General features: G+C 34.4%; 2 protein-coding genes across 5 annotated transcripts in view; both read left to right on the top strand.

Annotated features, from left to right (window-relative positions):
- Window positions 1-11,326, top strand: part of LOC127848501 (uncharacterized) — a 69,208-nt gene extending 57,882 nt beyond the window's left edge. Inside the window, exon 4 of the mRNA XM_052381003.1 lies at window positions 11,142-11,326. Within this exon, the coding sequence (XP_052236963.1) occupies window positions 11,142-11,294 (153 nt within the window). The 3' untranslated portion in view covers window positions 11,295-11,326. The remainder of the gene's footprint in view (window positions 1-11,141) is intronic.
- LOC127848500 (uncharacterized) overlaps window positions 1-27,477 on the top strand; it is a 458,919-nt gene that overhangs the window by 127,197 nt on the left and 304,245 nt on the right. The gene's annotated exons all lie outside the window — the stretch shown is intronic.

Consider the following 27,477-nt stretch of genomic DNA (forward strand, 5'->3'; position numbering starts at 1 on the left):
TGCAAAACTTATGGCCAAACTTAAAGTTTTCGGACGGACGGACTGACGGACAGTTTAACTGCTATATGCCACCCTACCGGATGCATAAAACTAAAGAAAAAAAGTGAAATTAGTGCCAAGGTCTGCGAACTTGAGGTAAAGGTCACACAGGTTAACCAGCAAGTGACTGAAAAATTCTGCTCATTATATTACCTCAATGTTTAACTAAATGGCATGGAAATAAAAGCCTTGGAAAATGATGTACTTTGCAAATTAGAAGAAGTAGTTTATTAGTTTATATAATGAATGACTCGTATGTGTATATAGCTGTAAAACATGTGTATTGGACAGACGTTAATAAACTAAGAAACAGAAAATGAAATCAAGTTTCACGCTAAACTCTTATGTTATACGGGATACCAGAAGCAGACTGAAATCTATTATAAAGTCCTCATAAAAGCTACACGTAAGTTCTTGCAGCTAGATGGCCTGTTAACTCTTAACTGAGCATACCTCAAAGGCCGGCGAGGTCAGACCCCGCGCCAAATAGCCTGACTTATTGTGGCTAAATTGTACTATGATATCCCGCGCTATAGAGCCTGACTTATTGTGGCGTAATTGTACTATGTTACAAAAGAGGTTGTCTCGAGTACTTTGCTCGAGGCAAAACACTGTCGTGTTAACAACTGAGATACATTTTTTCAATTTGTGGTATTACTAAATTGTCTAAGAAGCTCTCAAAACTGAAAATCATGGTAAGTTAAAATAAAAGTTGAAACTTGGAAAAGCAGAAACCTGGTAAGTGAAAGCTTACACTAAGGCTTGAAAGCATAATTGCGTGTAGCAATCTTTAATCTACACAAAATCCCGCGTTTACTATTTGTCTACTTAAAATTTACTACGGGTATTTACTTAAATGTAAGTTGATACAATTAAGCATACCATTTGAACCAAATTGTTTGCAAGACATTTGAAATAGACTGAAAAGAACTACATGTAGTTAACATAAGACATTTTGCAATTATTTATCATTATTTATGCTAGATTTAATTCTTACTTTATATGCAACAATATCAATGGTCTGCATACCAGCAAAGATATAGAGAATAAATGGTTACTGCCTGATCTTTTTATCATATATCAGGCAAGGCTTAGAATAATATAACGGCGAGGCTTGCCGAGCCTGATATATTACAAAAAGATCAGGCAGTAACCTGTTTTTCTGTTTAATATACTTCTACGCACAGACTTTAAAGAAATAATGAAAAAATCGCTAAACAACTGCAGTTTTAGCGGGAAAAGATATGACTTTTGTCGTTTGACGTGTAAATAATAACGTAATAAGCACGCGCCCTTAATGTTTGTAAAAAAAATGTTGTTGCTGTTTGTGTTTCATTTTGTGGTTAAAATATATTACGTGTTGGTATCAAATTGTTTGTTTTGTTAAATCTGATCCGATTTTACTAAATATGATTACTTTATAGATGATTCCGAGAAATATGACCATCCTTCACACATGACTGATATAAGAACTTCTTGTTGACCATGATATAAAAAATATATCAGGCAACGTTATATCAATGCAGAGGTATGATTAAATACCCTTACCATGAGTTTTGTAGACAGGGCATTCTATATCCCAGGCCTTCTATCTGAAACATGGAACACAAACTAAACTTTAACTGCTTTTTGTATAGCTTATATACTACAGTATGCAATTTGGTATCAAGCATTTAAGTACAATCAACCATTTAGTTATTAACATGACCTGTTTTAGTTAAAGCAACTGGCAAATGGGAACAACTCCATATACGATGAAGTTAGAGTAATTATTCTTATGCACTGCCATTAACCATCTATCTCCATATGAAGCATGAGTTTGAACATCGAAATGGCTCTTACTACAATGAGAGAATGAAAACGATTTTATAGAGGAAAGAGGATTATATAGAGAATAACAGGTTACTGTCCCATCGTTTTGTAATATATCAGGCGAGGCTTGAATTAATATTACGGCTCGGCTACGATGGGGCAGTAACCTGTTTTTATGTTTATCATACCCCATTTTCCTAAACAATCTGCAAAACAATCCATTTTTTATATTTAAATTGTACGGATCCCCGCTAATTTTGCTGATTCGGCTTTTACATGTTGACATACACGTAGCAACGGCGTTCGAAAAGACGACACGAATAATCGCTTATTTAAAATATCGTTTAGAGAAAAAAATTGTTTGCACTTCGAATGGGAATAGTAAACCCGCTTTAATTATAAACGCTTTGAATTGGAGATCAGGAATGGACTGCAACGACAAATTAAATCGAAGAACACACTGCACCGAATAGTTTGGAGACACCGTTTTGGAGATATGTATTGAAATTGACATTTTAATGATGGTGTCAGTATTGACATAAGCGTGTTAAATCGTTTGTTTAAATAGTTGAGGATTAGCATACAGTAATCATTTGTCTTGACTTTTTTAGCAACACTTGCGAGTGCAATGACTATATCGATATTTAAGATTTATTTTCCCACTGATGACGTCATTGAACTTCTGTAGTGCGGGTTGTGGTGATTTAAAAAAAAACGCTTTTGTGATTTATGACTTTAAACTAGAATAACATTTGTAAGTTCTTGGTATCAAATTGTTTGTTTTGTTGAACCTGATTCATGCTGATAAAAATTGTTGACTTTATTGCAAATCCCACGTAACTCTAAACATTTACTGATATAAGAACTTCCTGTTGATCATGATATAAAAAATTATTATACCACCACATTGATATCTGCTTGATATCCTGTTGCCTGATATCTTTTTTTATATCACGGTCAACAGAAAGTTCATATATCAGTCATGTGTTTAGGCTACTAAGACTTAATTACAATGTTTTGTTTTGTTGTAAAACTGAATCAGATTTATTAAAACAAACAATTTGATACCAAGAGGTATTACATTTAATCCACCAACAACAACAAAAACAGAAAAAAAACGTATTTTCCAAATATAAAGAATGAATAAGTACATGCTGATGACGTCATGTAACAACCGGACTACTTTTTTTTGATTCGCCTTCATATGCAAACATCAAAGGTCAAAGGTTATGTGAAAAGTTCAGCACTTGTTATAAACAGACCAAACAAATAAAACAAACAATAAAAAATTAGTAAAAATAAAATATTAACACACTTCACAATAAAAACCAATGTAATATGCATTAAATAATGATTTAATTTTAAATAATAAATTATTATTAAGGTTGCCGCATTATCTGACGAAGAAATACAAAAACTCTACAAAGACAACATTTTGGGTGCAACAACGCCAAAAATTACTCCTGAATACCATTTGGTGTTGCAGCTCCCTGCATTTTGGCCTACGAGGAACCCATGAGCAGTACCATTTAGGCCTAAGGTTAGCTAAATTATTAAATGACAGACTTTCAGTGCTAAAATGAGGGTCTAAAATTTGATAAATTTTTGGGAATGCATATCTTTAATCCCGTATTAAACCAAATAAATCATTTGTTTAACCTCATACATCTTAAATTTTGCATGAACCGTCCTGAATACTTACTGAAATATAATGAGACAACTTCCGATTATTATACACCTTTTTTAAGATGGGGGGATGACGAACTCATGACAGATGCTTCAGGAAATGCATTTCTGGAGTTCAATGAACGGCAGACAAAGACCCGCATTGGAGCAAATGCATCAGATGCCTGAAATTCATCCGAAGATGTTTTCCTCCCCACAATTAGGAAAAAGGGAACCTATGTACATTTACAAATAGTACAGTGATAAAAGGCCACCCAGCTTCAGCACTGATGATAGCCCATTCTATCTGGCAACAAGAACCGTGCCCTTAACTGACAGTTTTGATCAGTGGTATATACAGCAGAAACTTGGTGAAAAAAATTGCCAAGATGTTAAAAACTATGGCAATCAAGGCCAAGTTTGAAAAAACAAAAAACATATGTAATCATTCTTCTAGAAAACACCTTGTTCAAAAACTAAGGGATTCCAATATCGCACCCACCGAAATCATGCAAATAATAGGACACAAAAACGTACAGTCAATAATCAATTACAGTGAAATCTCTATCTCTATCTCTCGGTTAATGTCCAGAGTTATTGGTATATCTCTCCCATCCTAGTCTTGAAGACATCTATGGACGGGGAAGTGACCACCTGTTCTGGAAGACCATTCCAGAGGCGTTTTCCAGTTGGGGAAAAGGAAAACTGGTAGGCGTTGACGGTCGTAAATCACTATTCAGCGGTGTGCATGGCCTCTGGTGTGCACTACTGCTGGTATAAGTACACTTCTGGCGTTGATGTCCACTAATTAAGTTGTTAACGATCCTGTACATCTTGACAACTTTGGCTGTTTGTTTGACGTCTGGATTCAAGTATTGTCCAACCGAGCTTGTTCATCATTACAGAAATTTCCGAACAAACACAAAAAGATGTTCAAACCTTTTGGCAGCATGTTCTACTGCAACTCCATCTGTTTCATGCACTTCTGTCAACAATTCCGAAATGAACATTTCTCTCCCCACCCACACGGCATTTTCACATGCACAGTTTCCTGGCCGTAATCCAATAAATGGCATGCTTTTGGAGCTGTACTTAACGTGCAGAACCTCAATATCTACGCACAACCACCACAGTAAACCAAACGCGCAGTATATATCCCAAATTCTAATAAAAACATTCAATTCTATTACATGTGTTGACACACTGCGAAGACGTGACTGTGAGCAACTGCACTGGCCTTGACATGTTACAACGGTTATCAAGTTTCGCCTTTAAAATGTATAATATATGCTTTCATGTTGTGTAATAAATTTTTGATGCTTAAAGTTTCGTTGCCGAATTGAAGAAGAAAGAGAAAGAAACAGCCTTATTAAATTACATTAAATGGCGCTACTTTTCGTGTTGCGTAACAATGCTATTTTTAGAAAGATTAATACGCGATTAACGAATGCAGCGGCCGGCTCCAGGGCGTAGCGATTATTTTTCATTATTTCTTGAAAAACGGGGTGAGTGGTGTCAGTGGTATGATAAACAGAAAAACAGGTTACTGCCTGATCGTTTTGTAATATATCAGGCTCGGCACGAATAAAATAACGGCTCGGCAAGCCTCGTCGTTATTTTATTCTAAGCCTCGCCTGATATATTATAAAACGATCAGGCAGTAACCAGTTATTCTCTATATATCAGGCAATGTTATATCAGGCATATATCAATGCGATGGTATGATAAAATACTGTAAATAATGCTGGTAAGAGTTATAATTATTGGACTATGCGCACCAATCTTCAGTACAACTATCTGGCCATGTATGAAGTGGATATCCAAACAGACTAACAGATTGGAACGTTATAAAAACCAAAACAACTCAACACCAAGATAATTAGATATTCTATGTGTTATATTGCTTATATATGCACTGAAAAGGGGGAAATTTAAAAATGAGCCGCTCTCTGATAAAATGTGGTTTAATGCATTTGCGTAAAGTGGCGTCCCAGACTAGTCTGTGCAGTCTGAAAGGGAGGAACTTAACAAATTTCCACTCACTTAAGTACTCCTGCAAATATAAATTGTCACCCATCGCAGTGATGATATACAGCCATTATCACACACAAAATTAGAAACAAAAATATTGTAAGACAGTAGAAAATAACAGACTCTAACCAGAACAGTCATTGTTTATGTCAAATAACCCAGCAATTGCTTATTCCAAAAAAGTGCAACACATTAGTATTTGTAAAATTAACCTCAAGTTTTGTCAGTTCACTACTTCACATTGTTCCCACATAAAGACCAACACAAGTAGATTCATTTGAGCCATTCTCTGTGAAAAGGGGGTTTCACTTTACGCTTTAATGATATTTTTCGTTTCAAGAAAGTGCCTCCTTGGCAAAAATCAAGTTTAGGCGAAAAGTGTCGTCGCTGATTAGCCTGTGAGGACTGCACAGACTTATCTGGAACGACACTTCATGCACATGCATTATACCCCCTTTTCACAGAGCGCGGCTCATTAATTGAATCAGTAAACTACGTTAACTCTGAGAACACTATTAGAATATTAATAGAATAACGCCTTGCATTTCTGCATAGTATAAACAATGCATATAAATTTTCATGATGAAAAACAGAAAACTGTGAGACAAATTAATGACTTTAGGTACACATGTACAATGATGTAAGTATCCAACATTTGCCAAAGTTAAAGGGCACATAACTCTGTAAAACTTATTGAGACATAAACAAAATCATGCACTTCTAAATACAGCCTGCACAGGCTAATCTGGGATGACACTTTAAACACATTAAGCTCCATTTTCCCAGAGCGAGGCTCATATTAAGTCAACAACTCAGGCAAGGTCCCTCGTTTTTCGATTTCTGAGCATTTGATCTCCAAATCGTAGCAACTGACTGTAAAACAACAATGTAGTGAATAATGTTTTAAATTGTTAACCAGCAGCTGGACGAAGGTGAATGTGTCGATGGCTTTCTCATCCTAGACGAAAATGCCTGCTCTTCCCTGCTTGAAATGTATCACAACAGGGACTACCATTTAACCCTTTACTGGTTAGATACGCACCTGTGTGTGGATTTCTCATCATAGACCAATACTCCTGCCCTACCATGCAGTATCGCTACAGGGACTATCATTTATACATGTTAACACTCATATACAAATTTTGACGATTGTGTTGTCCCTTTGAAATTAACATTAAATTCAGACCTTTCATAATTTATTAAAGTTTTTTAAGGGTTCTTTGCCAACCCTAAGATAATGATGAGCAGCAAACAGCATAAAACTTGAATAGTGTGCTAGTTGTATAATAGCCATTTAAAATTAGCTGCTTAGCAGGAAAAGATTACAGAAGTTGTTAAAAGGTTATGGTTTGTAAACATCATAAAACGTTATATAAACTTATAACAAGATCTTAACCATTGACAACATACCTTATGCTTTATATTACGTGAATAATCCACATATTTTAGTACTATTACTACGATACTTTAAACCTTTTCCACATAAGAAGCAAAGTAAAAATGGGTTTTGCAACCAGAATTAAACCAGATGATCTTCTGAATTATAATTAAATGAAGACTTCTTCTTTCTCAATTTATGTTGATTATTTGTTTGAATGGCACCTTCACTTATATCAGTTGAGTATTTAGTTTCATTTAGTGAGTCATACATAAAACTCCTGTTAAAATATTGAGGGGAAATTTGCATCTTAAAGGGAACTTTTCACTTTTTGGTAAATTAATAACATCAAAAAAGTTCCAGATTCGCAATTTCCGTTGTAGTTATGAAATTTGTGAGGAAACAGGTATATTAATCATTTACCATGATCTAAAATAATCATTATATGCATCTTTTGACGTTTTAAAAACCTGAAAATTATAATGCGTTGCAACGCGAAACGATTGAATAATATGAGGAGTTCTATTGTTGTTGTTATATTGTATGACGCGACGAGGATTGCTTATATAAAGTATAAAATACAACACTCATACAGTTGTAGTATGAGCACGGATGGTCCAGTGGTCTATGCGATAGACATTTTCTCCAGAGGTCAGTGGTTCAAGCCCAGTAGAGGGTTATGTTTTTTTCTTTCTTCAATTTTATTCTTGTTTTTTACAAGAGGTTTTTAGATCCGATGTTTACATTTATTAATATAAAGCATTTAATTACAACTTTAAATATCTCCCAAAATCTGTTAAACATGCCCTTAAAGTAAGCTTATGTCTATTCAGTTCTGAACTTAACTGAACTTTGAGTTGTTAAAATTGATATTGAGAACTGTTATAAACATAGAACAATCTATAAATCTACATCAGACAATATGTTACTTCAGATGATACAAGCGGGCGTGTTAAAGGGACTTCTTAACAGTGTGACAAATGACAATTTTAACCAAAACTATAATAGATAAAAAAAGAATTTATTAATTATATTTATACCAGCGAGATTGCATTAATAGCTGAGTAAAATGTTTAACAAAATATTTTTTTATGGATAATCATGACTCAACATTGGTAAAATTATACAGCTTTTTAAAAACATTTCATCAATAATTTAGAAAATTATTAAATTATTTTTTTGCTGCAAATTATTGAAGCCTGAGTGTTGCGGTGTTTGTATATTAGATTTTGCATCCAAAGGTCACTGGTTTGAATCCTGGGAAATGTTGTTTTTTCATCCTTTTACTTTACTTTATAATTATTTAAATCTATTCAAAATATTAGCTATTTATTGCAATTTACATTTAATGATTTTAAATACCTAAATCTGTGAACAAGTCCCTATAACTGAATGTTAAGAGATATGGATTATACCATTATTATAAATAAAATGGTACGTGCTATCAAGTTTCACCCTATTTTCAGAAAATGGCTTATACCCATATTATTAGCCAAAACGTTATGTGCAATCAAGCGTTTATCCTTAATATAAACGAAATGTTAACCTACAAACAAGATCTTTTCATATCTACGCTTTGTACTTGCCTGTGTGTATTTAAAGTGGGCTGTGGGCTTAAACAGCCAATGTAAAACATTTGCGAGTTTAAAGTTTAGAACATTGATTATTATACTAACTAAAAACTGTGTGTGTGTGTTTATGCAACATATTCTGGTTTCGATAATATAAAATTGTATTTAACAAGAAGAGCCAATATAACAGTGAATGAACAAATTTTTAGTAGGAGGACAGTTCACAAAAAATATTGAAAATGGCAACTTCTGTAGATGCAATTCATAAAAGTTCAGATCAGATTAATCCAGACCAGATGTATGTGAAGAAGAAGTCTGAGTATAATGTGAAAATAGGGAGTGATAAAAGTCAGCATTGCTACATCTCGGGCATTTGCATCTTGCCTAGTGGAGAGGCCATTGTTGCAGATTATACTAATAAGAGAGTGAAAATGTTGAACAAGCATTACAAGGTGTCAAGTGACTTGGAAGTAGGTAGTAATCCGCAGGACATTTGCATTATCTCAACGTTCAGTCAGGTTGCTATATCTAATGGTACTAGTAGTGTTCATTTCATCAATATTATCGATGGGAAGCTGAAGGATTTTTATACCATATGCGAGTTCAAACATGTTGCTCTTGGCATTACCTACCATCAGGGTGATTTGTATATCATCTCAGGCACTGCTCTCTACCAATACACAATGTACTACACAGTCATGTCTACGAGGGATTGGATACATAAGAAAACTCTATATGAGGATACTGGAGGTGGCATTACGGGTAAATTGTGCTGTAAATATAGAAATTGTATATTTCATAGTGTTAATACTGTATATACATTTGACACCTGATGATTCAACCTCGCCAGGAATGACAACAAAAGTTCGAGCAATCTGGAATTCGAGCCAACCGATTTCTAATATACTTTGTTTACTATTGAGATGAATCTGCAACAGATTTACATCTCCAGTGGAAGAGTATTTATACTGGAAAAATTCCGTATAGTAGTGTAATACTTTCTTATTTCGAATTTATAAGAACACAGAATATACTTTATATTTTATTAATAAATATTTTAAAAGCATTACGCATACAAGCAAACAAATATAATATAATAAATGTACATGCATAAGCACTATAAACACATCGCACACATATTTAACAGCACTACATGTATTTGTTCGCTTGTTAGTTGTGAGCGTTAGCTCTCACCTTATTTTAAAGAGCAAGTTTTGAGAGTCAGTCTGCTTTAAACTACGGTAAGGACGATAACCACTGATGTTTCTGCTCTTAGCTACGCTAGGAACGATAACCACTGCATATAGACCTGCACTACCTGCAGTAAAAGTATGCAGAGGACGAATAATATTCTGCTCTATATCGCTAGAAACGATAACCACCGCATCTGCCTGTTTATAAATCACCACTGGTACACTGCAGTCTTGAAGATTGTCTTCTCTTTAAACCCGCTGTTTACATTTAAATCACTTAACAGTTTATCGAGTGTGTATGTAATCAATTATAGTGTTTAACAGCGTGTGCGACGACATTGGCAAGTCTAGTATTTAATGCTGCTTTCAGGGAAACGGTGTTTCATGCATGTTAAATAAGATTAGCCTGTGCAAACTGATTAGCCTGTGAAATGCGCACATTTTGTCTAAGGTATCTCTATAACATAAATATGAGGATAAACAGTGCACACACATCTCGACCTGTGCTTTCAGACACACTTTTCATAAATGTGAATGGGTTGTGTTCATTTCAAACTTGCGATATAAAAAGCTATAACATAATTTTGAAAACTGAATTGCGTCTAAGATTATGCAATAGCGAACATTTTCAGTGCCTTCAGCGCTTTGACTTTTTAATGGCATGATGTCAGTCTGTGTTTTGTTCATGACTCGTCGTATAGATACAAAGTTTTCTATTCCATTAACTTGACACTTTACGTGTTTTGTGTATCTACACAAGGCCAGATTTTATACAAATTACACATTTTACTGTATCCATAAACGATTGAGTCAATACATGTATGCAATTATGGTGTACCTTAAATCAAGCGTTCCTTATCGATTAACAGTGTTGTGCAACATTACCCGAGTTCGAGCCAAACAAACAAAAGAACATGTGAAAATTATGACCGATACTATTAAAACAGCTCAAGCCATCCTGCTAATTCGAGCGATCCAACACAAATTGATATGAATATAGCAATAACAAATTGTTGCTTCAGGAAGAGTTCGAGCCAACCCGAAATTCGAGCCAAGCAAGTTCGAGCCATCGGGTTTCGACTGTATTATATTGTTAATATATTTATATATAATTATTATTTTACATTAAATATAATCACCACCGTGCACGTGTTACACATTAATGAACACTTATATCCCATTTAAATTATGTTAAAGTGTTCATGTCTTCAATGCTGATCTGATTATATAGATACTTGTTCATACTTTGCAGTTTACAAACGTGCAATCAGTCCTGATGGTGACTGGATCTATGTCACCAACTCTGCCCAGAACAAGCTAATTACACTGACCATAGCTGGCACCCTGCTATCAACATTCAGTGACCCTGAACTGAAGGGGCCAAACGATGTACACGTCACACCCACAGGACAAGTCCTTGTCTGTGGTATCAGCTCCCATACTGTCATACAGGTCGACCGTGAGGGGAAAAAGAAACTGGCAACTCTGGCTTCAGAGAACGATGGACTGCGCTACCCAGTGTCTGTCTGCTACAACACCAACACTGACCAGATGATTGTGGGACTATTTGCTAGCAATAACATCAGTGTTATGGAATTGAAATAGCTCATCCATGTGGACAAAAACATGGTTTTAAATGTAATACTACTTTATCTTTGAATATGAACATTGAGACATAGCAGTTTATATCTAGGTCAGGCGTAACCATATTCATACAATTTATCTTTTATTGTTTACAATGAAATACACTTAAATTTGAAAATTAATTGCTTATATGCTCTAAAGTGTAACATTGAAAATGAGAATGCATGAAACTTTTCATCTTCCATGTTGTTTTCTTTGTTTTTATATTTTTTTTATTACAAGCAGTAAGCAAACACAGCTCTGCAGCAAAATATGCGACCTGACGTGATATTATGGTTATTGAAGTGTACTCAATCACTATTGAGCTTGCATATATCTGATAATGTTGTTGAATGAAATGTTAGAATGGGTTGAGCTATCTGGTAATAAGGCGGGATAGACACAATATGCATGTATCATGAATAATGTTATTCATGCGCTGTGTAACTCGAATACACCGTTGTCGACTGCCTACACAATATCTGCCGTTGCAAAAGGTGCATCAACAAAATAAAACAATGAAAATAAGCGTGATTATTCAATATGTCAAATAAATTATTATTTTATACCTTACTGTCAATTATCAATGTTCATTTAAGACTGATAATTAAAAAATTAGTTTGTTACAATTAGTTTGTAAAAAAATGACTTCTTTAAGCTTTTTAATGAAAATAAGGCAAATCTTTGATGCTGTGAGGTTGTTCTATGCAGGTAGTAGGATTTGTTTGTAATGTATGTGGTGAATCAAATGTGCTCATAATTTACATGCCATTAATATATCTTGTTCAAATGTGCTCTATTTGATATACCTGTAGTTGGGTGGATTATAACTATGTAAAGTGTGCTTCAATTTATTAAATAAATGATGTTTTGTGCTTTGACATGTTTGATTGTCATGACTTCCTATAGTGATATGTGTATACAAGCTTATGATAAGTGATAAAATGTGCTTTGTTATCATTAAATGACATTTAAACAAGAGTTCCAAACTGTCAGAAGATACGACCGTTTGGAGGTTGTGGACACCATGCTAAATGCTTGAAATGCACTAAATGACCTCTAGACCTAGTTTTTGGACCCGGCATGACCCATATTTGAACTTGACCTAGATATAATTTAGACACAATTTCTGGGAAAATTTGGTGAAGATCGGAAGGGAACTACTTCAATTAGAGAGCGGACACCATGCTTAATCCTTGAAATGCACTAGGTGACCCCGTGACCTAGTTTTTGACCCGGAATGACCGATATTTGAACTAAATCTAGATATTGGCTAGGTACAACTTCTGACCAAATTTTGTAAAGATCGGATGAAAACTACTTCAATTAGTGAGAGGACACGATGCCGAATGCTTAAAATGCACAAAGTGACCTCGTGACCTAGGTTTTGACCCGGCAAGATCCATATTTAAACTTGATCTAGATATTATTTAGACACAACTTCTGAAGAAACTTAGTGAAGATCGGATGAAAACTACTTCAATTAGAGAGAAGACACCATGCTAAATCCTTGAAATGCACACAGTGACCCCGTGACCTAGTTTTAGATTCGGCATGACCGATATTTGAACGACCTAGATATCATTTAGACACAACTTTTTATAAAATTTAGTGAAGATCGGATGAAAACTACTTCAGTTAGAGAGCAGACACCATTCTAAATCCTTAAAATGCACTAAATGACCCCGTGACCTAGTATTTGACCCGGCATGACCCATATTCGAACATGATCTAGATATTGTTTAGATACAACATCTTTATAAGTTTGATGAAGATCGGATGAAAACTATTTGAATTAGAGAGTGGACACTGCTGTTGATGCCGCCGCCGCCCACCCGCCCGCCAAGGGTGAAACTATAATACGTCCCGTTTGTTCAAAACGGGCGTATTAAAATGCAATAGTTTATATTTTCATTTGATAACCAGTGTTCACAACCGACAGAGGAAAACTGGTTGGCTCAAAAACATATAGTCCAGTGTGAGCCCTGTGTAGGAAGGCATGATAAGGTGACTTTGACATAAACTGCCGAAAATCAAATCAAAAATAATATTGGCATTTTATTTAATAACACACCATAATATACCGTCCAGCGTCCGGAGATTTCAGCACTGAAATACTTCATGACACAATTGTCAAATTGACGATTGTCAATTTTGTTCATCACAGATTAGAAAACTACAAGAAAAATATACAGAATAAAGCATATTAACACTTCTAGAATAGGTGTACTTAAACATATGTGTTCTTATAAATAATCAATGTTTAAAATTGATAAAAATTAAAAACGGTTTAAATACACCGGCAAAACAATAGAATAATGTGGAATGTTTCAATTGCTTTGGTTAAAATGCGTGTCCAGTCTAGACGTGAATCAATAACATATCCTAGTATACGCATAATTGTACATGACAGTCAGGATAGTTGCTTGGTTACAGCGGTAGCTTTTTGATCCGCACCACTGAGGTTCAAATCCCAGTAGGGTTCACATTTATAATTCATTTGTTTTAGCGACAGCTGCAATGATTGTTACACTTTTGCTATTTTAATTATTCTGTGATAAACTTAAAAAAAAAATCCGTAAAAAGTTTGTTTAAAGCCATAGACAAATTGCAAAAATAAGAAATCAAGTGAGATTAGTGCAAAGAACTGCCAACTTAAGGTTAAGTTCACATAGGTTAACCAGCGGGTCACTGAAACTGAACATTCAGATCAGTATATTGCCTCAATGTTTGACTAAACTGACACAGAAATGGAAGTCTTGGGAAATGCTGTACTTTGGCATAGAAGAATTACGGTGCCTAATCATTACGGATAATACAGGAAACATTTGTAGTTTTCCGGATAATACGCGAAACGGCAACGGATCATATCGGAAAATAAACAAGGTAAAATGCAGGGTGCGCCTAGTATTGAAGGTGAAATAGGCCAAAAAACCGCGTTAAAATTCCAGATAGTTTTGCTCACGGAACAGTATGGTGTTTCAGCTAATGGTCTACTTCAAAATGCGTTATGTAAATATCAAAACGAACGAAAACAAATTAACCATACCTACCTCATAGTCATAAAATAGTTTAAAATACTTGCTTTTTTGTAACTGGGAGAAAAACCCCATATAATACTACTACTTTACATTGTTGCTATAATCATTCAGAATTATAATGAAATTGAAGAAAATTACTGGCAACTTCACAAACGTGAGTATTAACCTTTTAAAAGGGTCGCATATTGATTTCACGGGCACCGGATAACACACGAAACCACAATATACTGGCACCGGATAATTTCCAGAAACACAACACTGGATAATACACGAAATCCATTGATACATTTACAGATTATTACGTGCTTTTCAGCATGTTTTACAAACAACATGTTCATATCGTATGTTAAACGTTTAATATAGTACTTGAAGTTGATGACGAATTTTGAACTACCGGTATGGCTGCAATTTCCAGGCATGTGCTTGTAACCGAAAGATATTCATAACGACAGGCGTATAAAGGTTTCTAGATTGTGGGCGACCAAAAACGTACCGTAATAACTAAACGCAGATATTTGTTACGCGTAATATTTCAGGTAAGAAAAGCTTATGATCTTAACTTCCATGTATTGCGCGATAGACATTAAAGCATCCATGAAATATCATTTCACTAGTACCACATTTCGTATATTTAAATTCCATTAAACCGCTAGATTTATGTTCATTCTACTTTGATTCTTAGGAGATGGCTGCATTAATGTAATTTGATTTGGTGTATATTTCGTTGTTTACAGAAATTATGCATTTGATTCACCATCGAAGCGAGGAAAGCGGCGACGAAAATCTAAACGGTCAGATATAAGTAAACCGCATGAAGTCGCAAGGGGCTGTTTGCCGATACGCTGCCACCCCAAATGTGATTAATCGAAGATTCTGCCGCCAGCCACTCGTCTTGGCATAACATTGCAGGACAATATGATAGTGTAAATTTAACTCTGTCAACCTAAAAAGAGACATTGGATCTAACTTAATTTGGTTGAGTCAGTGTTCGAACCTGCAACTAAAACATTAGGAGACCAAACTGTTCAACACGGAATAGAACGAACTATGCTTGACACTGTAATAATTTTTTTTATTCAGTACAATGTTTTTAGTTAATTCCTGCTTGCATGGTTTATACTAAAAGTTCATTACTTTACAAACACTTCAAGAATGTGTCTTTCAAAGTTATAGACAGACAAGTTTTAAACGTATAACTACAAAATTTCAAAAAGTTTTGTACAAATACAAGTCAATAAAGTTAAACTTTACCTCAAATCATAGACTGCGACGTTGTGAAACTCTTTTCTTAATCAACTCAAATCTTTGTTTTGAATATTTTTTTAAATAAAGTGTAATTTATATAAAGAAATAAATACACTTTTATTAAAATATTTTAAAATTATGTCATTTTACATAAAAAGATGTCTGAAATGGTAACATATATATACATTGTAAAGAAGACAAGATAAGGGATATCATCTTTTTATGTTGGTTTATTTTTAATTGACATGACCACTGTTTCCTAACAGTATTAATACAATAATTATGGAACTCGACAAATACAGGTTTCCAATAAGTAGTACACTGGATACCACTTTCGGCACAGCTTCACTATTTTTAAGAGTGATAAATGATTCGATCTACCCACATGCATATAATCATCAAGACAATTGCCAAGCAATGTAAGTCCCTTTTTACTTTTCTTAAATTTAACCCATCAATTGTTCAACAAAACATCGGTTATTCGAGTACATTCGACATTTTAACGAAATCGAAAATTCAATCTATCCAGTTTCATTCAATTTATCCCAACACTGTTATTCACATTCATAATCCATCGTAAACACAGACACTAATCGTTCGATGATTAAACAATATTAAACTGTTAAATAAAAACCATCCAAGTCCGAATTGTTGTTGTCCTTAAATCTAAAGCGTCTACTCTAGCGTGTTTTGTCATTTAAATTACGTCACATGAGATACGTCATAAATTGTGTAATCAATTAAATGAAAATATAAGTACGGAAAGCTGGTTTTTCATAAATTTTAGACAAGAACCAAAATAGTATGATTGTATGACTCAAAACCTGTGCCCATCTATAATGTAGTATAAAAGTAAGATATATATTACAGACGTTAAATACCCGGCTGAGCCGGGCCGGGCAGTGATAATCTGCCCCAGGTCGCTAAAGCCATCGGGCCGTTAAGCTTCCTGCGGGCCGATTATCACTGCTCGGCCCGGCTCAGCCGTGTATTATCCTCTCAATTATCCATCGCAAACACACACACTCGTTAACTCGTCCAACGACTGCGTACCCAATGACCTGAATGACGCAATCAGGGGTGAAAGGCCAAAAAAGTAGTCCCTATGTTCTAAAAATATCTGTGGAATAAACCTTATCTAAAAATATCCGTGGAGAAAATCTTATCTTTTCTGTATGAGTCCTATTTTGTTTTATAAAATCATTTAGCTGTAGGATAAAATAAATTATCCATCCCAGACTCAAGATTATATCTGTTTTTATTACTAGGATAACAGTTACAGATAAAAACACACAACTTTCATTCTTCTCTTCAGTCTCTGCAATTTTAACGAAAAAACATAGGTTGGCTGTTACATTCTGAAATAAATGATCATAATTGTAGCTAGTGTTCCGACGTCATGGGTTTGAGCCTTTCAACTGGCACACTTTTCCTCCGTGGTTACTTTACACATGCCATGGGCATAGCCGTTAATCAAAGCAGGATAAATTGTTCCATTTAAGTTTAAAGTTAATGATACTCAGAAATTTTACAATTACTCAGTCCACTGCTATATCCAATCCAAGAAATATCGAACAGTAGACCTAAGTCAATTGAATTTACTTATCAACTGAGACTATACTTACCACATTATATCACGAACTTCAAAGTCAGATGTTAGGGCACTGAAGTCTGAAACAAAAAGAATACAGTTATCAGTGAATTATAAAATGAAAACTTTTCTATGTTAAACATACATTGTGTAAAAATAAAATAGATACTAGCTCTAAATGTTGATCATGAATTAATCCAAAAACGACAAATACCTAACTATGTGTGCATTTAAAAAAGGGATATTGTAAACAATGGAAGTATCACGATTGGGAAGTATTTCTAAATCTTAACCGAAGGTTACACACAACTTATTTCCCCTAATATTAAATATAATCATCAATTATAATTATAATCACACAAAAGAAAAACAATGGTTAAAAAAAAACAAATTATACGACAACAATCATATTTTACAATACACACTGCTGAACTGGTCTTACAACTTTCTTTTTCAAATTGTTGTCGAATCGCGTATATAAATTTTATATTAATACAATCAACGGGTTCTTATTTCTCATAAATATTGCTGTTTAATCGGTCGTTCAACAATAATACGCGTTCTACATGAGATTTGTTAAGATCCAATTCCATTTGTTACCTTAAATGCCTAGTTTTAGTAACCTTTTTTAGCGTAGGGTCAAGACATTTTTAATGCGTTAAGACAGTGGTCAGGGCTGAGGGACGAGAAGTAACAGACCCATTTCATTTAACCATATAAAATCAAGAAATTCTTTAAATGATGACCATATCAGCAGAATCCAATAATTCTTTAAACGTGCTATACATGTACTTAAATTCATTGGTCTAGGCTAGTATCCGGTACCTACTTCATGCATTAGTCGGTGCCAGCAATCGACATATAAAATACTTTTTTCTACAATCTAAACCGTCACTCATTATGGCAATGATTTCTCAAAAATTATGCTGCCTTTTTCGTAAGGAAACTAGCTCACAAGTTTAAAATTTATATGGACCAATATCTGCATTTCACATTCGTTTCCAAAGGATCTGTGCATAAACTGTTGGGCAATGTAGGTTCCCACTGCAAATTGACGTTTTTGTTACTGATCACGAGTATACAATTTACTGAATGAATGTCTTAGTTGTTCCGTGGAATATTGGTTTGGTAAAAAATGTTAACTTAAAAAAGAGAATATTGAAAAAAAGTACACACATCAAAACAATCAATATTTACTGATATGATCCGATGCCGTTTCGGGTATTAGCTGGACACGAACAAATGATTCCAGTTTTATCCGTATTGGTTAGCCACCATGAGTAATTAAAGATTTTCCAAACTACAAGAAACAGACCAAAGACCAAAAGAAAAACACAGAACGTGACATCAAATTTCACGCTAAACTCTTATGTTTTACGGGATACCAGAAGCACATGTATGTCATACTGAAACCTATTTTTAAGTCCTCATCAAAGCCGCAAATAAGTTCATGCAGCTAGATGGTCTGTTTACTATTAACTAAGCATACCACAAAGGCCAGCGAGGTCAGACCCCGCGCCAGAGAGCCTGACTAAGTGTGGCTAAATTGCACTATGATACCCCGCGCCATAGAGCCTGACGTAGTGTGGCTAAATTTCACTATGATACCCCGCGCCATAGAGCCTGACTTATTGTGGCTAAATTACACTATGATACCCCGCGCCAAAGAGCCTGACTTATTGTGGCTAAATTGCACTATGATACCCCGCGCCATAGAGCCTGACATATTGTGGCTAAATTGCACTATGATACCCCGTGCCATAGATCCTGACTTATTGTGGCTAAATTGCACTATGATAAAAGAGGTTGTCTGGAGTGCTTTGCTCGAGGCCAAAACCGACGTGTTCACAACCGCGCTACATTGTTTTTTTAATTTGTGGTATTACTAAAGACAATTTGCTTCGCAAATAGTCTAAAAGGCTCTCAAAACTTTAAACCATGGTAAGTTTAAATAAAAGTTGAAACTTGGAACAGCAGAATCCTGGTAAGTGAAATCTTACACTAAGGCTTGAAAGCATAATTGCGTGTAGCAATCAAACTTATACTATTTGTCTACTTAAAATTTACTACGGGTATTTAGTTAATTGTAAGTTGATACAATTAATCATGCAATTTGAACCAAATTGCAAGAAATATTAAATAGACTGAATGTGGCAAGTTAACATTAGAAGTTTTGCAATTATTTATCATTATGTACATGTATGCTAGATTTTATTCTTACTTTATTTACGAAACTGTATGTAAGATTTATTCTAACTTTATATACAACAATATCTTCGGTCTGCAAACCAGCAAAGATAATACACTAACCACGATATCTCTAGACAGGGCATCCTATATTCCAGGCCCTGCATCTGAAAAAAGTAACAAAAACTAAACTAAAATTGCACTTTTATAGCTTATACACTGCAGTTTGCAATCTGGTATCAAGCGTTAAAGTACAAGCAACCATATACTTATTTACATGACTTGTATTAGTTAAAAGAACTGACAAAGGAGATCAACTCCATAGACGATTTAGCTAGAGTTATGATTCTTATGCACTGCCATCAACCATTTATCGACGCATGAAGCATGAGTTCGAACGTCTAAATGGCTCTAACTAAAATGAGCGGATATAAAAAATATAAAAAGTAAATGCTAATACTGTAAATAGTGAGGATATGATAATTATTTTATATTTATTTTTAAATATAATATTATATATTATAATTATTTAATAAAAGAGTTATAATTCTTGGGTTCTGCGCTCCAATCTACATGTAATATATCCATGCATGAAGTAGATTCTTGAACACATTTGAACGTTATAAAAACAAAAACAACTGAACAACAAGATAATTAGATCTTCTAAGTGTTATACTGCTAATTTCAGCACTGAGAAGGGAGATATTAACATACGAGCGGCGCTCTAGGAAAATGTGGTTTAATGAATGTGCATAAAATGTTTTCCTAGATTAGCCTGTGCAGTTTACACAGGCTAATCAGGGATGACACTTACATCCTTAACTGATTTTTCCTGTGTGTGCACAGGCTAATCAGGGATGACTCCCTCCGCTTTTATGATAGTTTTCGTTTCAAAAAAGTTTCTTCTTCGCAATAATCAAGTTTAGACGGAAAGTGTCGTCCCTGATTAGCCTGTGCGGACTGCAAATGATAATCTGGGACGACACTTTACGCACATGCATTAAAACCCCTTTTCACAGAGCGTTCATTTATTCAATCAATAAACTAAGTTCAAGGGCACATAACTATGAGAACAATATTGTAAAATACATGAAATAACATCTTGCACTTCTAAATAGTATAAACAATACATATGTACAGTTTCATGATGATGCACAGACGAGAAACAAATTTAAGGGGACTTTCCATGTTTTGGTAAATTGACAAAAAGAAGATATTTGTGAGGAAACAGAAATACTGAACATTTACCATGCTCTAAAATTTCCATTATATGCATCTTTGACGATTAAAAATCCTGAAAATTATCAAGTGTTGCAATGCGAAACGATTGAATAATTTGAAGAGTTCTGTCGTTTTTGTTCTACATGTATATTTTGACACTACCAGGATTGCTTATATAAAGTATAAAAAACAATACTCATAGTATGAGCATGGATTGCCGAGTGGTCTATGCGATAGACTTTTACTCCAGGGGTCAGTGGTTCAAGCCCAGTTGATGGTTACTTTTTTTCTTTCTTTTTTTTACAAGAGTTTTTTTTTAGATCCGATGTTTACATTTATTAATATAAAGCATTAAATGACAAAGTTAAATATCTGCCAAAATATGTGAAAAGGTCCCTTTAAAGTAAACTTATGTCTGCAAGTTTGTTTGTTATAAACATAGACCAATCTATAAATCTACACTTGTAACTTCAGATGACAGAAGCGGGCGTATTAAAAGGGATTTGTTTACAGTGTGGCAAATCACAATTTTCTCCGAAATTGTAATAGTTTAAAAAGAATTTATAAATTATATTCATACCAGCGAGATTGCATTAATAACTAGTAAAATGTTTAGCAAAATATTATATATTTTACAGTATTTTAAAAACAGTTCATCAATAATTTGGAAAATATGTGTATTACTAATAGAGATTTTTATTATTTTTTCGCTGCAAAGTATTCAAGCCTGAGTGTTGTAGTGTTTTGTGTATTAGATTTTGCCTCCAAAGGTTACTGGTTTGAATCCTAGGCAATGTTTTGTTCAACCTTTTTCCTTGAGTTTATAATTATTTAAGTATATTCAAAATATTAGATATTTGTTAAAATTTACATTTAATGAATTTAAATATTAAATCTGTGAACAAGTCCCTTTAACTGAATGCATGCAATAAAGTTTTACCATATTTTCAGAAAATGATTTATACGCATATTATCAGCCAAAATGTAATGTGCAATCAAGTTTCACCCTATTTTCAGAAAACAGTTTATATCCGTTTTATCAGCGAAATGTTTACCTACATATACGATCTTTTCGTATTTTCGCTTTGTGCTTTCCGTTTGTAGTTGAAGTGTTGTGGGCTTAAACAGCCAATATAAAACATGTGCTAGTTTAAAGTTTATAACAGTGATTATTGTACTAGCTTTAAACTGTGTGTGTTTCTTTATGCAACATATTCTGGTTTTAATAAAATACAATTCAATTTATCAAGAAGAGCCAATATAAAAGTGAATACACAACTTTTTAGTAGGAGGACAGTTCACAATAAATATTGACAATGGCAACTTTTGTAGACGCAATTCATAACAGTTCAGATCAGATAAATCCAGACCAGATGTATGTGAAGAAAAAGTCGGAGTATAATGTGAAAATAGCACGTGACACACGTCAGCATTGCTACATCTCGGGCATTTGCATATTGCCTAGTGGTGAGACCATTGTTGCAGATTATACCAATAAGAGAGTGAAAATGTTGGACAAGCATTACAATGTGTCAAGTGACTTGGAAGTAGAAAGTAATCCGCAGGACATTTGCCAACTCTCACCCTGTCGAGTGGCTGTAACTTTTAAACGTTTAACTTTTAACACAGTTCAATTTATCAAAGTGAGCAACGGGAAGCTGGTGATTGGGAACAAGTTTGGTGAAGAATATGATTATCCTAGCAAGTTACAGTTACAACATGCTGCCCTTGGCATTACTTACCATCAGGGTGATTTGTATATTACCTCAGGCACTGCTCTCTACCACTACACCCTCACTGGGCGCAATTGGCAACCTAACCGATCCCTATATGAGGATACTGAAGGTGGCATTACAGGTAAGATGTGTTGTAAATATATGAAGTGTATATTTTATTTTGTAAATACATGTATATACAGTGGAAACCTGATGGCTAAAACTCGCCAGAACTGACAACAAAAGTTCGAGCCATCCAATTTCTAATGTACACAAACACAACACTGGATAATACACGAAATCCATTGATACATTTACAGATTATTACGTGCTTTTCAGCATGTTTTACAAACAACATGTTCATATCGTATGTTAAACGTTTAATATAGTACTTGAAGTTGATGACGAATTTTGAACTACCGGTATGGCTGCAATTTCCAGGCATGTGCTTGTAACCGAAAGATATTCATAACGACAGGCGTATAAAGGTTTCTAGATTGTGGGCGACCAAAAACGTACCGTAATAACTAAACGCAGATATTTGTTACGCGTAATATTTCAGGTAAGAAAAGCTTATGATCTTAACTTCCATGTATTGCGCGATAGACATTAAAGCATCCATGAAATATCATTTCACTAGTACCACATTTCGTATATTTAAATTCCATTAAACCGCTAGATTTATGTTCATTCTACTTTGATTCTTAGGAGATGGCTGCATTAATGTAATTTGATTTGGTGTATATTTCGTTGTTTACAGAAATTATGCATTTGATTCACCATCGAAGCGAGGAAAGCGGCGACGAAAATCTAAACGGTCCGATATAAGTAAACCGCATGAAGTCGCAAGGGGCTGTTTGCCGATACGCTGCCACCCCAAATGTGATTAATCGAAGATTCTGCCGCCAGCCACTCGTCTTGGCATAACATTGCAGGACAATATGATAGTGTAAATTTAACTCTGTCAACCTAAAAAGAGACATTGGATCTAACTTAATTTGGTTGAGTCAGTGTTCGAACCTGCAACTAAAACATTAGGAGACCAAACTGTTCAACACGGAATAGAACGAACTATGCTTGACACTGTAATAATTTTTTTTATTCAGTACAATGTTTTTAGTTAATTCCTGCTTGCATGGTTTATACTAAAAGTTCATTACTTTACAAACACTTCAAGAATGTGTCTTTCAAAGTTATAGACAGACAAGTTTTAAACGTATAACTACAAAATTTCAAAAAGTTTTGTACAAATACAAGTCAATAAAGTTAAACTTTACCTCAAATCATAGACTGCGACGTTGTGAAACTCTTTTCTTAATCAACTCAAATCTTTGTTTTGAATATTTTTTTAAATAAAGTGTAATTTATATAAAGAAATAAATACACTTTTATTAAAATATTTTAAAATTATGTCATTTTACATAAAAAGATGTCTGAAATGGTAACATATATATACATTGTAAAGAAGACAAGATAAGGGATATCATCTTTTTATGTTGGTTTATTTTTAATTGACATGACCACTGTTTCCTAACAGTATTAATACAATAATTATGGAACTCGACAAATACAGGTTTCCAATAAGTAGTACACTGGATACCACTTTCGGCACAGCTTCACTATTTTTAAGAGTGATAAATGATTCGGTCTACCCACATGCATATAATCATCAAGACAATTGCCAAGCAATGTAAGTCCCTTTTTACTTTTCTTAAATTTAACCCATCAATTGTTCAACAAAACATCGGTTATTCGAGTACATTCGACATTTTAACGAAATCGAAAATTCAATCTATCCAGTTTCATTCAATTTATCCCAACACTGTTATTCACATTCATAATCCATCGTAAACACAGACACTAATCGTTCGATGATTAAACAATATTAAACTGTTAAATAAAAACCATCCAAGTCCGAATTGTTGTTGTCCTTAAATCTAAAGCGTCTACTCTAGCGTGTTTTGTCATTTAAATTACGTCACATGAGATACGTCATAAATTGTGTAATCAATTAAATGAAAATATAAGTACGGAAAGCTGGTTTTTCATAAATTTTAGACAAGAACCAAAATAGTATGATTGTATGACTCAAAACCTGTGCCCATCTATAATGTAGTATAAAAGTAAGATATATATTACAGACGTTAAATACCCGGCTGAGCCGGGCCGGGCAGTGATAATCTGCCCCAGGTCGCTAAAGCCATCGGGCCGTTAAGCTTCCTGCGGGCCGATTATCACTGCTCGGCCCGGCTCAGCCGTGTATTATCCTCTCAATTATCCATCGCAAACACACACACTCGTTAACTCGTCCAACGACTGCGTACCCAATGACCTGAATGACGCAATCAGGGGTGAAAGGCCAAAAAAGTAGTCCCTATGTTCTAAAAATATCTGTGGAATAAACCTTATCTAAAAATATCCGTGGAGAAAATCTTATCTTTTCTGTATGAGTCCTATTTTGTTTTATAAAATCATTTAGCTGTAGGATAAAATAAATTATCCATCCCAGACTCAAGATTATATCTGTTTTTATTACTAGGATAACAGTTACAGATAAAAACACACAACTTTCATTCTTCTCTTCAGTCTCTGCAATTTTAACGAAAAAACATAGGTTGGCTGTTACATTCTGAAATAAATGATCATAATTGTAGCTAGTGTTCCGACGTCATGGGTTTGAGCCTTTCAACTGGCACACTTTTCCTCCGTGGTTACTTTACACATGCCATGGGCATAGCCGTTAATCAAAGCAGGATAAATTGTTCCATTTAAGTTTAAAGTTAATGATACTCAGAAATTTTACAATTACTCAGTCCACTGCTATATCCAATCCAAGAAATATCGAACAGTAGACCTAAGTCAATTGAATATACTTATCAACTGAGACTATACTTACCACATTATATCACGAACTTCAAAGTCAGATGTTAGGGCACTGAAGTCTGAAACAAAAAGAATACAGTTATCAGTGAATTATAAAATGAAAACTTTTCTATGTTAAACATACATTGTGTAAAAATAAAATAGATACTAGCTCTAAATGTTGATCATGAATTAATCCAAAAACGACAAATACCTAACTATGTGTGCATTTAAAAAAGGGATATTGTAAACAATGGAAGTATCACGATTGGGAAGTATTTCTAAATCTTAACCGAAGGTTACACACAACTTATTTCCCCTAATATTAAATATAATCATCAATTATAATTATAATCACACAAAAGAAAAACAATGGTTAAAAAAAAACAAATTATACGACAACAATCATATTTTACAATACACACTGCTGAACTGGTCTTACAACTTTCTTTTTCAAATTGTTGTCGAATCGCGTATATAAATTTTATATTAATACAATCAACGGGTTCTTATTTCTCATAAATATTGCTGTTTAATCGGTCGTTCAACAATAATACGCGTTCTACATGAGATTTGTTAAGATCCAATTCCATTTGTTACCTTAAATGCCTAGTTTTAGTAACCTTTTTTAGCGTAGGGTCAAGACATTTTTAATGCGTTAAGACAGTGGTCAGGGCTGAGGGACGAGAAGTAACAGACCCATTTCATTTAACCATATAAAATCAAGAAATTCTTTAAATGATGACCATATCAGCAGAATCCAATAATTCTTTAAACGTGCTATACATGTACTTAAATTCATTGGTCTAGGCTAGTATCCGGTACCTACTTCATGCATTAGTCGGTGCCAGCAATCGACATATAAAATACTTTTTTCTACAATCTAAACCGTCACTCATTATGGCAATGATTTCTCAAAAATTATGCTGCCTTTTTCGTAAGGAAACTAGCTCACAAGTTTAAAATTTATATGGACCAATATCTGCATTTCACATTCGTTTCCAAAGGATCTGTGCATAAACTGTTGGGCAATGTAGGTTCCCACTGCAAATTGACGTTTTTGTTACTGATCACGAGTATACAATTTACTGAATGAATGTCTTAGTTGTTCCGTGGAATATTGGTTTGGTAAAAAATGTTAACTTAAAAAAGAGAATATTGAAAAAAAGTACACACATCAAAACAATCAATATTTACTGATATGATCCGATGCCGTTTCGGGTATTAGCTGGACACGAACAAATGATTCCAGTTTTATCCGTATTGGTTAGCCACCATGAGTAATTAAAGATTTTCCAAACTACAAGAAACAGACCAAAGACCAAAAGAAAAACACAGAACGTGACATCAAATTTCACGCTAAACTCTTATGTTTTACGGGATACCAGAAGCACATGTATGTCATACTGAAACCTATTTTTAAGTCCTCATCAAAGCCGCAAATAAGTTCATGCAGCTAGATGGTCTGTTTACTATTAACTAAGCATACCACAAAGGCCAGCGAGGTCAGACCCCGCGCCAGAGAGCCTGACTAAGTGTGGCTAAATTGCACTATGATACCCCGCGCCATAGAGCCTGACGTAGTGTGGCTAAATTTCACTATGATACCCCGCGCCATAGAGCCTGACTTATTGTGGCTAAATTACACTATGATACCCCGCGCCAAAGAGCCTGACTTATTGTGGCTAAATTGCACTATGATACCCCGCGCCATAGAGCCTGACATATTGTGGCTAAATTGCACTATGATACCCCGTGCCATAGATCCTGACTTATTGTGGCTAAATTGCACTATGATAAAAGAGGTTGTCTGGAGTGCTTTGCTCGAGGCCAAAACCGACGTGTTCACAACCGCGCTACATTGTTTTTTTAATTTGTGGTATTACTAAAGACAATTTGCTTCGCAAATAGTCTAAAAGGCTCTCAAAACTTTAAACCATGGTAAGTTTAAATAAAAGTTGAAACTTGGAACAGCAGAATCCTGGTAAGTGAAATCTTACACTAAGGCTTGAAAGCATAATTGCGTGTAGCAATCAAACTTATACTATTTGTCTACTTAAAATTTACTACGGGTATTTAGTTAATTGTAAGTTGATACAATTAATCATGCAATTTGAACCAAATTGCAAGAAATATTAAATAGACTGAATGTGGCAAGTTAACATTAGAAGTTTTGCAATTATTTATCATTATGTACATGTATGCTAGATTTTATTCTTACTTTATTTACGAAACTGTATGTAAGATTTATTCTAACTTTATATACAACAATATCTTCGGTCTGCAAACCAGCAAAGATAATA

This window comes from Dreissena polymorpha, chromosome 10, assembly GCF_020536995.1.
Source record: "Dreissena polymorpha isolate Duluth1 chromosome 10, UMN_Dpol_1.0, whole genome shotgun sequence".
NCBI lineage: Eukaryota > Metazoa > Mollusca > Bivalvia > Myida > Dreissenidae > Dreissena > Dreissena polymorpha.